This window comes from Myotis myotis, unplaced genomic scaffold, assembly GCF_014108235.1.
Source record: "Myotis myotis isolate mMyoMyo1 unplaced genomic scaffold, mMyoMyo1.p scaffold_m19_p_3, whole genome shotgun sequence".
Classification (NCBI taxonomy): domain Eukaryota; kingdom Metazoa; phylum Chordata; class Mammalia; order Chiroptera; family Vespertilionidae; genus Myotis; species Myotis myotis.
In genome coordinates this window covers 129157824-129173643 of record NW_023416335.1, presented here as the reverse complement: position 1 = coordinate 129173643, position 15820 = coordinate 129157824, and the positions used below count along the sequence as shown (strand labels likewise).

Sequence of the window (15820 nt, the reverse complement as noted above, 5' to 3'; positions counted from 1 at the left end):
TCCAACGTTCCCCGCCTGACTTGCAGGCCTCTCAGCTGCAACTCTAAGCAACTATGTTGCGAATATAGAAGCTAAAAAACCCCCAAAAACCTGCTTTACTCAGCGGGGCTTCAGCCAGCCGGACCGCAACGCTGTATCAAATACAGACGGTAAACAAAGGCCAGAAACCTGTTTTCAGCAGCCGAGGCCTCAGAGCTAAAGCTGGCCCAGAATAAAAAAAAAAAAAGAAAAAAGAAAAAAAGGAGCGGTTGGGAGCTTCAGTCCCAGCCTGAAAACAGCCCTCAGCCCCTCAGCCAGACTGGCCAGGCACCCCAGTGGGGACCCCCACCCTGAAGGGTGTGTGACCAGCTGCAAACAGCCCTCAGCCCCTCACCCAGGCTGGCCAGGCACCCCAGTGGGGACCCCCACCCGGAAGGGTGTGTGACCAGCTGCAAACAGCCCTCAGCCCCTCACCCAGGCTGGCCAGGCACCCCAGTGGGGACCCCCACCCTGATCCAGGACACCCTTCAGGGCAAACCAGCCAGCCCCACCCATGCACCAGGCCTCTACCCTATATAGTAAAAGGGTAATATGCCTCCCAGCACCGGGATCAGTGGAGCCGCGAGGCCTCCAGGCACCGGGATCAGCATGACAGGGGGCAGCGCCCAAACCCCCTGATCGTGCTGCAGCTCTGTGTGTGACAGGGGGTGGAGCCCCAACCCCCCACCCCCCACGGGCCCTGCTCTGTGTATGACAGGGTAGAGCCATAACCTCCCCATTGGCCCTGCCCTGAGTATGAGAGTGGCGGCGCCCCAACCACCGGATTGGCCCTGCTCTGTGGGTGTTAGAGGGCGGCGCCCCAACCCCCCCTCCCCCCACGGGCCCTGCTCTGTGTGTGATGGGGTAGAGTCATAACCTCCCCATCTGCCCTGCCCTGAGTGTGACAGTGGCAGCGCCCCAACCCCCTGATCCCCCCTGCCCTGAGTGTGACAGGGGGTGGTGCCCCAACTCCCCTATTGGCCCTACTCTGTGAGTGACAGGGGGGAGCTCCTCAACCCCCTGATCGGCCCTGCTCTGTGCATGACAGAGGGGAGCTCCCCAACCCCGACTGACCCTGCTCTGTGCATGACAGGGTATGGAGTCCCAACCCCCCTGATGGGCCCTGCTCTATGTGTGACAGGGGGTGGCGCCGCAACCTCCCCATCGACCCTGCCTTGAGTGTGACAGGGGGCGGTGCCCCAACACCCCAATAAGCCCTACCCTGAGCGTGACTGAGGGTGGCATCGCAACCTCCCAATCTGCCCTGCTCTGTGCATGACAGGGGAAGGCGCCCCAACTCCCCAATCGGCCCTGCTCTGAGCCCCACCAGGGGCTGCACCTAGGGACTGGGCCTGCCCTCTGCCACCCGGGAGCAGGCCTAAGCCAGCAGGTCGTTATCTCCCGAGGGGTCCCAGACTGCAAGAGGGCACAGGCCGGTTTGAGGGACCCCCCCTTCCCCCGAGTGCACAAATTTTTGTGCACCGGGCCTCTAGTTTTAAATAATCAAATGACTCTTATTATTGAATTGAGTAATAATAGTTCGGCTCTGTATTAAAATAACAGTTTTCATTTTTTTTCAATTATCGTCACATGATAACATACAAGTACATGATAAATTGTCGATACTTGATAAGTTGCAGTTGCTCAATAAGGTAAACTACTAGTACTTGGTATTCGAATCTTTATGCAGTGATACTTGTTCTAATAGGCTGTTTATTGTGTTTCTTTTGCTCCCTAAATTCATGAAAGAAATGTCGAAGAGAAGGGAGTTACTGGAAAAGCTAACGAACATAAGTGAAGAGTGCTCCGATATAGAATCAGATGCAGCAAATTCTGAAGTATCATCTGAAAATGAAGCGGATTATATTCAAAGTGAAACATCTGACACTGAGGATAGCGATGAAGAGTCGATCACCAATGATGAAAAGGAAAGTGCCATCAATATGCCCAGGACAAGGTGTAGGGTGCCAAGTAGTTCAGACTCTGATGAAGAAACTGAACACACCGTTCAGGAGACCGAAACAGCTGCCGATGGTACTGTGTGGTCAAAATTTGACGAAGGTGGTATTCCTGGAAGGTTACCATGTACTTGTATTTTCAAGGGTGTGAAAGGGCCAACAGGCTACGCAAAAAGGAACATTATGGCAGATAATCTTATCAGTGCATTCTCGTTGATAATAGATAACTATATTATCAAACATATAAAGAAGTGCACAGAAGAAAAAGGCCGCCGAATTTTGAGGAACGATTGGACAACAACATTACCGGAAATACGTGCATTTATTGGGATTTTATATGCTCGTGGAGCCTACGAGGCAAAAAATTTAAAACTCAGTTATTTATGGTCAGCAAAGTGGGGTCCCGAATTCTTTAGGAAAACTATGGCCAGAGAAAAGTTCAAGCAAATCCTACGATTTATTCCTTTTGACAAGAAGAACCAAAAGAAGTAGGCACCTACAAACAAATAAGTTTGCCTTGGTTTCGGAAGTATGGGACAAGTTCATTGAAAAGAGTCAAGCTTGCTATCAACCAGGGCAAAATATAACAGTTGACGAGCAATTATTTCTGTCAAAAGCCAGGTGCAGGTTTACACAGTATATGCCTAATAAACCCAACAAATTTGGCATCAAATTCTGGCTTGCATCAGATGTTAGTAGCAAATATGTTTTGAATGGTTTTCCTTATTTGGGGAAAGATGAACAGCAACCATCGTCAATGCTTCTCAGTGAACACGTTGTTCTGAAACTTGTCGAGCCATATACAGGCGGTGGAAGAAATGTCACGACCGATAACTTTTTCATCAGCATGTCACTCGCGACAAAATTATTGGCCAAACAAACAACTCTAGTTGGAACTATTAGAGGAAACAAAAGAGAACTGCCCAAAGCAGCCAAACAAAGGATAACATGCCTCGTTTTTCCACTCTGCTATATAAATCAGAGAATTGTGTACTTACAATATATAAAAGCAAACCAAATAAAAGAGTAGCTGTTCTAAGTTCTAGGCATAAATTTGTGAAAATTGATAAGAGTAATAAAAAAATGTTACCGGAATCTATTCAATTTTATAACAGCACAAAATTTGGAGTTGATATGGCGGATCAAATGGCCAGAAAATACACAGTAAAAGCTAGTTCTCATAGATGGCCCCTCCAAATATTTTTCAATATTTTAGATTTGGCTGCTATAAATGCTTGGATCCTTTACAAAGAAACGACAGGAATACAAATACAACGAAAAGAGTTCTTGTTTCAATTAGCAGAACAGCTTTCCACCGAATACAGAGCTGCAAGACAGAAAAATTCATCAGAACATGAAGACCCACAAAGATCAACTGCAACATCATCAAATGCAACCCATTCTAAGAAACGCAAAATTTGTCAAGTACGACTTTGCCACAACAACAAAACAAATAATATATGTGAAAAATGTCAAAAGTATGTTTGCGGAAGATGTACACATAAAAAGATTTCCACTTTCATTTGCATGAAATGTACAAATAATAATGCATAAATTATTATTTTTTTCCGAGTGAGGTACATTTTTTTTGTTAATATTTACTAATACCTTGTTATATAACTGTAAATACTATACAAAATATTAAAAATTAATTTTAAACAAATTTCTTTACACATTAGTTATTCTTTCACGATGCAGTCATTTTGACTGCTTTTGGGCAATATAGGTATAAATACTAAATTTCAGCCTTTCTAGTGTTAATAATAGGAAAGGAGCAAAGGGGAGGCCAGACACTATAAGCATGGTCATCTGGGCAGCTTCACCAGAAAGCTACACCTTCATGCTCCCCAGGGGCTCACAGGTCCATTCCCTGCAAATCACTGGGGAAGGGGTCCAACAAAGGGGAAGATGGATGCATTCGCAGTGAAGTCCAGGTGCTGTAGGGGAGGTCATCACTTGTCTTCTCCACCGCCCCCCCCCCCGCCCCACCTTTTTTAATTAAAGCAGTCTAACTTGGGAAAAAGATAACTGGCTAAAGAGGGTGGCAAGCTCAAAAAATCCCACTGAATTCATTGGATAAGCTCCTAGTTAAAATCCCCAGAGATAAAGGAATTCTCTCTCTTGCCGTTGTGTTCCTGTTTCTCACTTGCTCCATGATGCACCTCGTGTGCGTCTCCACAGCCATGTGGCCCTAGAAGCCACACGTGGGCCATGCAGACTCCATACACAATGGACTGCAGCTGGAACACAAGCTAACCTAGCCAGATGCTGCACTGGACTGTGCACGTATGGAGCGAAACACTGGGCAGTGGCTTTATCTTAGCCCTGCTGAAGACACAATGGGACTTTTTCCGCGGGGGCACGGAGGAAGATGGGACCTTGAAGAGGAACTCCCTTAATGTTACCTCATCATTCAATAAAGCTTTCCACAATACCCATCCTCCCACAGAGGCCTCAGGAATTTCCTATTCCCGTGGCATCCCAAGAGTTCCACTTCTACTGGCAACAGGTGGGTGGGGACGAAGAGGACACCCCATCAATAACAATACTGTCTTAAAGGACATTTGATTTGTGTCCATTTCTTAATTTTAAATAATGCTAGAATAAGCATCCTTGAGTAGAAGTCTTTGTCTGTACATCTTATTTCTTCAGGATAGTTTAGGATCTTTAGGATGATCATTGAGGATCCAGCAGGAAAATGGAAACCACAACAGTTATTTTCACAGAGAGAATGAATTTAATGCAGGGAACCAGACAAACAGGTTTGGAAGTTTGTAAAGGTTAACAGGGAGCCCTGAGGTGAGAACAGTAAACACATGAAGCAACTGCCTCTCTAGGTCTGGGGTGGAAAGAGGCTGGAATATTAGAAGTTAGACACTTAAAGGCTCCGCACTGAGTTGAGATGGTTTGTTCCTAGGAGGAAAGAGGAATGTACATTAATAAGACATTCTGAAAAAGAGGAGGAAATGCCTGGCATTCCTTCTCCTTCCCCCCTTCAACAGAAAACAAACAACAAGTAACTCTTATGTGCTTTGGTAAAGCAGTCCAAACAAAAAGAATTTTGCCACCATAAACACTGAAACCTACCAAAATTCTGCAGAGATTTGAAAAGCAATTTAAAAAGTACATACAAAAAAAACCCTGGGCTTTGTAGTGGCCATCATTATCTCCAGCAAAAGTAAAAGAAAATACTGTAGGAATTGGGGGGGGGGGGGGGCGGGAAGGAGGGCAAATTATACCAGACCATTTTTCAACTGTAAGTCAATTAAAGTCAGTTTGAACTTTTAAATGACAGAGGTTGGTGGATTTAAAGCAACAGAGCTTTATGTATTCTTGAGCATGTATGATTGTGTACACAATATGATATCTTCTGATATCTGACAATCTGCGAAAGCAAAAACAAAGACAATGATAACTACAGAAAGAACTAGGCAAGGACCAACACTGGGCTGCCAGTTCACTCAGATTATGAGGTTTTTAATCTTTCTGAAGCTTTAATATATTTGACATAACCTGACTTCATAAAGCACAAAGAACTGACTGAAAAATTCACTTTAGCAGACTTGCTGACTACTTCCACCAAATCATTAGCTGCCAAGGGTCTAAATAAAGAAAGCACAGGTAGCTTAGCTGCACTGTATAAGCAGTACCAAATAACTCTAAACCAGATGGGTACAGATGTACGGAACAGCCGCAAGCTAAGTTCACTATTTTCCAAGAAACTCCAACATTTGAAAGAACCGCAAATGGCATTTAGCTCCACAGTGAACGTCCTCTAGGTCAGCAGGGAGCCCATTACGGGCTGACAGTCCAGGAGACAGACACACTTTTCAGAGTGCTACTGTAGTAATTTCCTGTGTGAAAAGCTCACTGCTGTTCTGCATTCCTCAGGGTGCATTTCTTATCATCTCAGAGGATGTTGCTCTTCCCCAGGAAGAGGAAGGAACCAGTTGTTCCTGGATGTGTGGGCTGAGAGCTGTCAGGCATTTTCGGCATGCCTCAGCTGTGGGAACTGGGGATGCGGCTCTGGTTCCCAGCCCTGGGGCAGTGGATAGAGATTATGGCAGCAGTTGGGAGTCACGGTTTAGAAATACAGTATCGCAGGAAGTTGGAAGGCAGAAATAATACTTAGAACTTCAACACTTCCAGTTTCCAGAAATGTGCTAATTTTCTAAAGGAAATTCTAAAAAGTATCTACTCTGTTGGGCTCCCAAATAGCATCCTATATAATAAAAGCCCAATATGCAAATTGTCCCCTCGACTAGGAGTTCGACCAGGGGGCAGGGCCAGCTGGCCAACTGCCCACGGCCCTTTCCTCAGGCTGGCCCTGCCCCAGCTGGTGGCGGTAAGCAGCCAGGGAAGGGAGGCCCTGGCCAGCAGCCAGCAGCTGCTAGGGACCCTACCTGAGCATAAATTTCATGCAGTGGGCCTCTAGTGACCCCACACTTTCTTCAATCACTTTCCTCAATAAGTATAGGGACCAGTTTTGTTGTTCATGGAAAACAGGCTCTTCCATGACATAGTGAGAAGAGCATTTCACTGATCTACAGATGGGAGATTGTGGTGTGGTAAGGTTTATTTGTGATGCAAAATCAAAGGAGTTCCCCTCTTGGATTTTCAATGTCTAATCTCCATCCATCTGGCCATGAAAAAAGTCCAACTGTGTCTTAAGCAAGGCCATGACAAAGGTGAGTGTCCAGTTTCTGCTTCATATTAAAGCTAGTCCTTTTGGAGCCCATGTGGTCTGCTGCCTGCCCACCCCACCCTCCCCCAGCTGTTAGGCCCACATGGTCACATGTTCCTGGCAGGAGGGAGGGAGGTTTGCCAATGAATGAGGTGAGTTTGGGTCATGAAGCAAAAGGGGTTTGGGGAGAGGTAGGTTGGGGAGAGGGAGAGAAAGAGAAGGAGACAGATAGGGGGAGAAAGTGGGGGGAAAGAGGAAGAAAGAGGAGGGAGGGAGGAGAAGAGGAAAGAAAGAAAGAGAGAAAGAGGGAGACAGAGAGGGGAGGGAGAGAGTGTGTGCTCTCTTTTTGTTCTGGGATTATAACCAGGAGATTTTTCAAAGTAACCAATCATCTTCCCAAGCTTTTGCGGGTTTGCATTGGGTTAATGATCTTTTTCCTAGGCTCGTCTGACAGTGCTCATTTGACTGCTATTGCACAGCCCCCCATCCCTAATTAATCTGTGGGGAGCAGGAGGTGTGAAGCTGTAGCTTCCTAGTGAAGCACACAGGCCCCCGCTCCCCAGCTGAAGGTGCTCAACAATGCCGACTCCCCTTGCTCTCTTCCTATTAATAGCTGGCTAACTTCAGTAACAGTTTTACTGTATAAAGTATTATTTAACTAGGGTTATTTTTTTTAAAATATATTTTATTGATTTTTTACAGAGAGGAAGGGAGAGAGATAGAGAGTTAGAAACATCGATGAGAGAGAAACATCGATCAGCTGCCTCCTGCACATCTCCTATTGGGGATATGCCCGCAACCCAGGTACATGCCCTTGACCGGAATCGAACCTGGGACCTTTCAGTCCGCAGGCCGACGCTCTATCCACTGAGCCAAACTGGTTTCGGCATAACTAGGGTTATTTTTAAAACTTGAATTAGCATACAATTTTTAGTGAAAGAAAACATTAACATAAGCTTTCCCCCCCTGTGACCTTGAGACTTAAAGGGAATGAAGCTCAAATTAGTAAAATTTTCAGTATGGCTACATCAAACATGGAACTTAGTAATTATGATTTTTATTAAAAAGTATCTTTTATTTGGAGAATATAAGAAAGGCTCTGACCCACATTACATTTTATAGATTTCCAGATCTCTATCTTCTAAGAAACAAAAGAACATGTCCCTTTAAGAAACGAAAAAGTTTTAGTGTTTTTTATTTTTTTTTTTTATTTTACAATCCTAAAACATTTTTTTTTAAAGGTCAGTTATCACATTCACAACTGTTGGTACTTTTTAGAACATATGGGGCCTGATGTACTTCAAAAGCAAGGATAGAACTCATTTGGAAATGGTAAGAAATTTGTGAAAATGTTGTATTTTTCATCTTTTCTTTTGTTATCATGTATGTCTTATTTTAAAAATGCATTTGACAATTTAATTACCTCATTTCTTAAAAATTCAAAGGGCAATAATATGTTAAACACAAAAACTTAACCTCTAAACTTGCTGCAAGCCTTTTCAGAAGAGCTCATTGAGCCAGGAAGGACCCGGTCGAGGGGCATGAAGTCCAGACCAGTGGTCACCAACCAGTGGTCTGAGGTCCAAAAGGTCTAGACCACCAGTGGCGGTGGCTGCAGCATCGGTGAAAAAGGCAACATGCCCACCGGCCCAGAGTTGGGGAGCACTTTTATACACTACGTTTTGGGGAAGGAAGATATAAGTTGTTCTATAATAATTTACATTGGCTACAGATAAAAGGGGATGGGATAAGGTGAGGAGGGCGCGTTCAGGACTGGTGCAGAGTCCATAGGAAGAAGTGCTTGCTACTTTGGGCTGGTTGCAGGCAATATCCTGGAAAGTTCATGTATAAGAAAGAATCTGAGACTCCTGGGGTTCGGGGCACCTGGCTATTCTCTTTCAGATAACTGTGGAGATAGCCACCTGGAAATTAACTCAAAATTCCAACACAAACAGGAATGTGAGCAGTCTTGTCAGCTGGTCCCCAGTTATTAATAGGCAAACCACCTAAATGCTCTGTCTCTTTCTCTCATGCTCCTGCCTCCATAATTTAATTTAAACATCTCACTTTTTTTTTTTTCCCGGTCAGTTTTAAATTATTTTTCAGCTCTGATAAGAATTCCTCTTTTACTCCTACTAAGCATTTTAGAAACACAACTTTTTTATTCACTGGATTAAAAAAATTACTGTGTCTGATTGCTTGACATATTCGCTATGGTTTGAAATTCAGACTAAAAGTATTGTGGAAGGCAACAAAGATGGGTTCTACAAATGCCTATGTTCATGTCCTTTCAAATGCTCAGAGTGGGAACAGGAGGCAGCCACTGCAGGGCCACTGAACTAATGCTTGAAGATGTCACAGACATGTTTCCCAAAGCTTAGTAAGCAGCAACGAAGTTATAAACAAACATACCCAGCTTCAGAAATCATTTACAACCTAAATGCCACCTTATAAACCGTTGCAAAGTTTAGAAATTAAGGAAGAACCTCACCTACCTCCAAACTTAGAGGCTGTTTATATGTAAATCAGGAATGTTAGCTTACAGAAAAATAGTGAAAGCAAAAGGTTTGTGCAACATTTTTTTTTACTGATTTTCCTGGGAAAGGAAATAGAGGTTTGGGGACAATAAATTGCATATTGCCATCTTACACTTTCAAAGTTATAAATTTTAGTTTTAGGGCATTTAGTTTTGCATACACTGTGTTCTTTCAAGTAAGTCTTTCCAAATCTTTGCTTACATAAGCAGTTGGGAACTGGAATAACTGAACTAGTTATGCAATGTTGTTTAGCAACCAGGACAAACGGTTGCCACAACATCCGTGGAGACATTCTCTCTGTATCTGCAAGTTTACTCTTTATATGTCCCTGTGTTTTGTCAACACATTAATATTTTCAGATAGCATATTCCATATGACAACGTCCATGAAATGTAAAACCCTTTTCTTCCTAAAAGTAGACTTATGCAGAAATCTTTCCAAAGGGAAACCAATACGCTTTGCTAAAAAATACGAAGTGAAATGACATCTAGGAAGGGGTGTGTTTTACCACTTTACTTCCCAAAGGCACAGAAACAGCAGAGTACCTCTTGCACTGATTCAGCTCTTCACTTCACTGATCCAAGAAAAGAAGACAGAAACATCACAGTTCTTTTTCTCTCAGCAACCCCACTGGCAAACAAGGCCAAACCAGGAGATTATCTGGGCCATCCTGAGATTACTCAGGGTTACACCGTATTGTCCCTGGGGAAAGGACATAGGGAATCCCACTGCTGACATTCAATCTGTCAGGAAATCCTTTTGGCTCTGCCTTCAAAATACATCCAGATTTCCATCACTTAGCATCACCTCCTCTGTGAGCACCCCAGGTCATTGCCTCCTGTCTGAGTATTTCACTAGCTTTCTAATTGGTCTCCTCGTTCCCTGTCCACTACCCGCCCCCCCCCCCCCTCCCCCCGCCCCAGCCAATTCTCCACACAGTAGCCAAAATGAAGCTTTAAAACATGTCAGATCAGTCCTTCCTCTGAAGGTGACCCTCGGTGACTCCTATCTCACTCTCCATCTGGCCATCTAGCATTGCTCCTGCTTGCCTGCTCTTTCCGGACATTCACGTGACTTGTTCCCTTCATTCCTTCAGTCCTTTACTCAAATGTCACCACAACATGATTCTTGTCTTGGCCCTCTATCTAAAACACACCCGCTTCCTGCCTGCAGTGCTTTTTCCATCTCTGCATTTTTGGTCTACTTTACTACACAGTCTATTTTTAAATTTGTGACTTGCTTGCCTCCCCCACCAGAATTTGAATGTAGTCTTCTCAAGGGCAGGTGTTTTTCTTTTGTTCACTTTTTCTAAAGTCGAGAACAGTAAGTGGCACAGAATAGTTACTCAAGAAATGCTGACTGCCAGCCAAAACTGTGAGCGGCCATGCTCCCTGCAGTCTGCCACATCCATCACCCACTGAGTTAAGTAACCTAAAGACCACAAGCGAGACTGATGCGCTTTTACTACCACGTTGTAGTTTCAATTACTCATTTTGTTTTGTTCTGTTAATCCTCACCGAGGATATATATTTTTTCCATTGATTTTTAGAGAGAGTGGGAGGAAGGGAGGAAAGGGGGGGGGGGTGAGAGAGACAGAGACAGAGAGAGAGAGAGAGAGAGAGAGAGAGAGAGAGAGAGGTGGAAGAGACACATCAACTGGCTGCCTCCCACACACACCCCACTGGGGTGGGCACCTAACCTATAAGCCAGGTACGTGTCCTTGACTGGGAATCTTCAGTGCAAGGGCCAACACTCTAACCACTGAGCACACAGGCCAGGGCCCAATGGCTTTGGAGGCATCTAATTATACCTTGCTGTCCCTACCAGGAATGCCCCTATCAAAAGTCTACCCATCTTTGGTCAGGGCAAGAATTGGCCAAAGGTTTTCTTCTAGGGCAGTGGTCGGCAAACTGCGGCTTGGCAAGCTGCGGCTCGCGAGCCACAGGTGGCTCTTTGGCCCCTTGAGTGTGGCTCTTCCACAAAATACCGACTTCTGCGCATGGGCCACTAAGTTTCAATCGCACTGTATGTACATGCGCGCACGTGGTATTTTGTGGAAGAGCCACACTCAAGAGGCCAAAGAGCCGCATGTGGCTCACGAGCCACAGTTTGCCGACCACGGTTCTAGGGCAGTGGTCGGCAAACTCATTAGTCAACAGAGCCAAATATCAACAGTACAACGATTGAAATTTCTTTTGAGAGCCAAATTTTTTAAACTTAAACTATATAGGTAGGTACATTGTTATTAACTTAATTAGGGTACTCCTAAGGCTTAGAAAGAGCCACACTCAAGGGGCCAAAGAGCCGCAGTTTGCCGACCATGGTTCTAGGGAAGTCCTTGTTTCCTCCAGTCCATTAATGGTATTTTCTGACTACTCCCATTAGCAACCTTTCAACTGACAATCACGTACACGTGGCAATCTAGTTTACTGAAACTACCACTTGTTTCCTACACTGTGATTTCTGCCTGGTGAGGTTGGGCATTTCTTGAGGTCAGGTGGTCAGCTTGAGTCCACTCCACATCTCATGCAATTGCTTCATGCAGTATGGCTTTAAGGATTTTGATTGATGAGCAGCAAAAAAATATAGACACTGATATTCTATGATGTAATTGCAAATTCTCCATTTATTGTAGAGAATTCATTTGACCTGAAATACTGACCTTAATTCTAAAGGTATACACATTACATTCATATTCTCTACACAGTGGCCATAATGAAGATGAGAACACTGTTTCAGTTCTCTTAGAAGACTGCAGTGTTTTGACAATCAGAGCAACACTGGCAAGACTGTCAATTTCATTTCGTTCATTTATGGGACAAATAACAAAATTAATACTTCAAAACTTAGGAATATGGTTTATCTAAATATAAAAACATTTAAATAATCCCAGAGTATTAAAAATACATTTTATTTACAGCCAGTATTTTTTAAAACACTTTATATTAGGATACAGAAGAGGAATTCTCATGTGCTGCTTGCCTTTTAGGTGGTGTGGGGCAATGCTAGAACATCTTATGTAGCTATATCGTGTCAATAAATGCCCTTGTACAATTTTGATGACAAAACCCTGGTCTCATTGTAACTGAATATTTGAAAACATTAAAAAGTGTCACTGGATTCTTTAATTAAATAATCTTAAAAAAATCAGCATATAAGTGACAACATAATTGCAATAAAGATTCAAAAATTTGAGATCCATATTATTAAACTACTAGAGGCCCGGTGCACAAAAATTTGTGCACTGGCGGGGGGGGGGGGGTATCCCTCAGCCCCACTTGTGCCCTCTCACGGTCTGGGACCCCTTGGGAGATAACGACCTGTTGGCTTAGGCCCGCTCCCGGGTGGCAGAGGGCAGGCCCAATCCCTAGGTGCCTGCCCCGCAGCCCCTGGTCGGGCTCAGAGCAGGGCCCATCAGGGAGGTTGGGGCTCCATACCCTGTCACACACAGAGCAGGGCCGATCAGGGGGTTGGGGAGCTCCCCCCTGTCAACCACAGAGCAGGGCCCATCAGGGGGTTGGGGAGATCCCCTCTGCCATGCACAGAGCAGGGCGGATCAGGAAGTTGCGATGCCACCCTAAGTCACGCTCAGGGTAGGGCCGATTGGGGGGTTGGGGCGCCACCCCGTCACACTCAAGGCAGGGCCGATGGGGAGGTTGCAGCTCCACCTCGTCACACACAGAGCAGGGCCAATCAGGGGGTTGGGAAGCTCCCCCCTATCAGGCACATAGCAGGGCCGATCAGGGGGTTGGGGCGCCTTCCCCTGTCAGGAACAGAGCAGGGCAGATAGGGAGGTTGTGACCCTGCCCTCTGTCACACACAGAGCCGCAGGGCGATCAGGGGGTTTGGGCGCTGCCCCCTGTCACGCTGCTCCAAGGGCAAGGAGGCCTCGTGGCTCCACTGATCCCGGTGCTGGGAGGCCTCGAAGCTCCGCTGATCCCGGGTTTGGGAGGCCTCGTGGCTCCGCTGATTCTGGGTTCAGGAGGCCTTGTGGCTCCGCTGATCCCGGGTTGGGAGGACTCGCGGCTCCGATGATCCCAATGCTGGGAGGCCTCGCGGCTCTGATGATCCCGGTGCCGGGAGGCCTCGCTGCTCCACTGATTCTGGTGCTAGGAGGCCTCGCGGCTTCGCTGATCCTGGGTTCGGGAGGCCTCGCGGCTCCGCTGATCCCGGTGCTGGGGGGGCCTTGCTGCTCCGCTGATCCCAGTGCTGGGAGGCATATTGCCCTTTTACTATATAGGATAGAGGCCTGGTGCATGGGTGGGGGCCTGCTGATTTGCCCTGAAGGGTGTCCTGGATCAGGGTGGGGGTCCCCACTGGGGTGCCTGGCCAGCCTGGATGAGGGGATGATGGCTGTTTGCAGCTGGTCACACCCCCTTCAGGGTGGGGGTCCCCACTGGGGTGGCTGGCCAGTCTGGGTGAGGGGCTGAGGGCTGTTTTCAGGCTGGCGGGTGACTGAAGCTCCCAACCTCTCTTTTATTTCTATTTTCTTTTGTATTCTGGGATTTATTTACCTTCTTTGGCTGTCACTGGAGCTGAGAGCTATTTTTAGCTCTGAGGCTCAGCTCAAACTTGGCTGCTGAAAGCAGGTTCCTGGGCTTTGTTTACCTTCTGTATTTGAAACTTTGTTGCGACTCCAGCTCTGAGATCCCTGCAGGTTTCTGGGTTTTGTTTAGCTTCTATATTTGCAACATTGTTTCTTAGAGAGCAGCTGAGAGGCCGGCGGCAGCAGGCGGGGAACCTGGCTTCCTCTGTCACTGGAGCAAGTAAGCTTCCTGTTCGCTTCAGCTGCCTGGCTGCCGGCTGCCATCTTAGTTGGCAGTTAATTTGCATATCTCGCTGATTAGCCAATGGGAAGTGTAGCGAAGTTATGGTTAATTACCATGTTTCTATTTTATTAGATAGGATGTCTATATGACAGCCAGTATATGCCTTTACAGAAACACTATTTTACACACAACACTTTAAAAATGCAGACTGGTAACAGCTTATTTTGATCCCAAAATATTGTATCAAATTTACTGCCTGGCATTAGAGACATATGTGCAAGCCACAAAAATACCAATTGGCACACTGCATGCCATAATTCCTTCTGTGTAGCAAAAAGGCATCAGAGTGTAGGTAAGATATCAGTACACTGAGATCTTCAACTCATCCTGCACATAATATTAACTCAAGCCAAGGTAGAAATGGAAACCAACTGTTTCTTATACCACAACAAACTGCTTTTGTCCTAAGAAATTTGACGAATTAAGGTTTAAAGAGTAACCTTTTTATGTCCCATCTTGATTAAATTTCTAAGGAAACTTTCTTCCAGTTTACAAAAACCAAACAAATTGCAAAATAAATAATAACCACAATAACAAAAGCCAAACCCATCTGTAAGCCCTGCTCTTATTGAATTCCAATAGTTCTCTGAGTTTTTAAATTATAATCACAGGCAAAGTCCACACCATAAATATTTAATGCAATTATGCTTCATGCCAGAGCAGAAACAAATCTCCCTCACAATTGTGTCTGATTTGTTGTGGAGAAGCCAAAGAAAAGCAGTTAAGGCACAGACAACAGAGTATGAATTACTCACCAGTAGATAAATGGGAAAGCAAACAGTTCAAAGTGATTTCACTTTAGTTTTCTAACCAATTATCTATTACTGAGCTAAAAATATTACATATTCACATTGAAGAGCCAACCTGGATGTGAGAAGATATTTGTAAATGATTATACAATAAGGGGTCAATATCCAAAATACATAAGGAACTCATACAACCTGACACCAAAAACAAAAACAAACCAACAATCCAACCAGAATAGACATTTCTACCAAGAGGGCATACAGATGGCCAACAGACATATGAGAAGATGCTCAATATCACTAATCATTAGGGAAATGCAAATTAGAATCACAATGAGCTATCACCTCACACCTGTCAGAGTGGCTATCATCACTAAATCAACAAATAACAAGTGCTGGAGAGGATGTGGAGAAAAGGGAACCCTTTCGTGCACTGCTGGTGGGATTGTAAATTAGTGCAGCCACTACAGAAAACAGTATGGAGATTCCTGAAAATATTAAAATAAGAGCTGCCATATGGTCCTGAAATTCCACTTCTGGGTATTTATCAAAAAGAAATAAAAACACTAATTTGAAAATACATATGCACCCCTATATTCACTGCAGCATTACTAGTAACAGCCAAGATACAGAAGCAATCTAGATGTCCATCAATAGGTGAATGGAAAAATAAGATTTGGTACACACACACCCACACAATAGAAAATTATTCAGCAATGAAAAAGAATGATATTGTGACATGTGTAACAACATGGACCTAGAGCAGTGGTGAACCTATGACACGTGTGTCAGAGGTGACACATGAACTCATTTTTTTGGTTGATTTTCCTCTGTTAAATGGCATTTAAATATATAAAATAAATATCAAAAATATAAGTCTTTGTTTTACTATGGTTGCAAATATCAAAAAATTTCTATATGTGACACGGCACCAGAGTTAAGTTACGGTTTTTCAAAATGCTGACACGCTGAGCTCAAAAGGTTCGCCATCACTGCCTATAACATAGACTAGCTGACTTTGGCACCTGTGGATTACCATCCAAGGATG

The 15820-nt window shown here is 44.7% G+C and overlaps 1 protein-coding gene across 8 annotated transcripts in view; it reads right to left on the bottom strand.

The window, feature by feature from the left end:
• Positions 1-15820, bottom strand: part of POC1B (POC1 centriolar protein B) — a 140506-nt gene that overhangs the window by 62588 nt on the left and 62098 nt on the right. The window contains exon 11 of one of the 8 annotated variants that reach the window (XM_036297167.1): positions 4694-4889. The exons of the other annotated variants lie outside the window; for them this stretch is intronic. Coding sequence (XP_036153060.1) covers positions 4758-4889 — 132 coding nt within the window. The 3' untranslated portion in view covers positions 4694-4757. Of the gene's footprint in view, positions 1-4693; positions 4890-15820 lie in introns of those variants that run through there. 8 annotated transcript variants of the gene reach the window in all.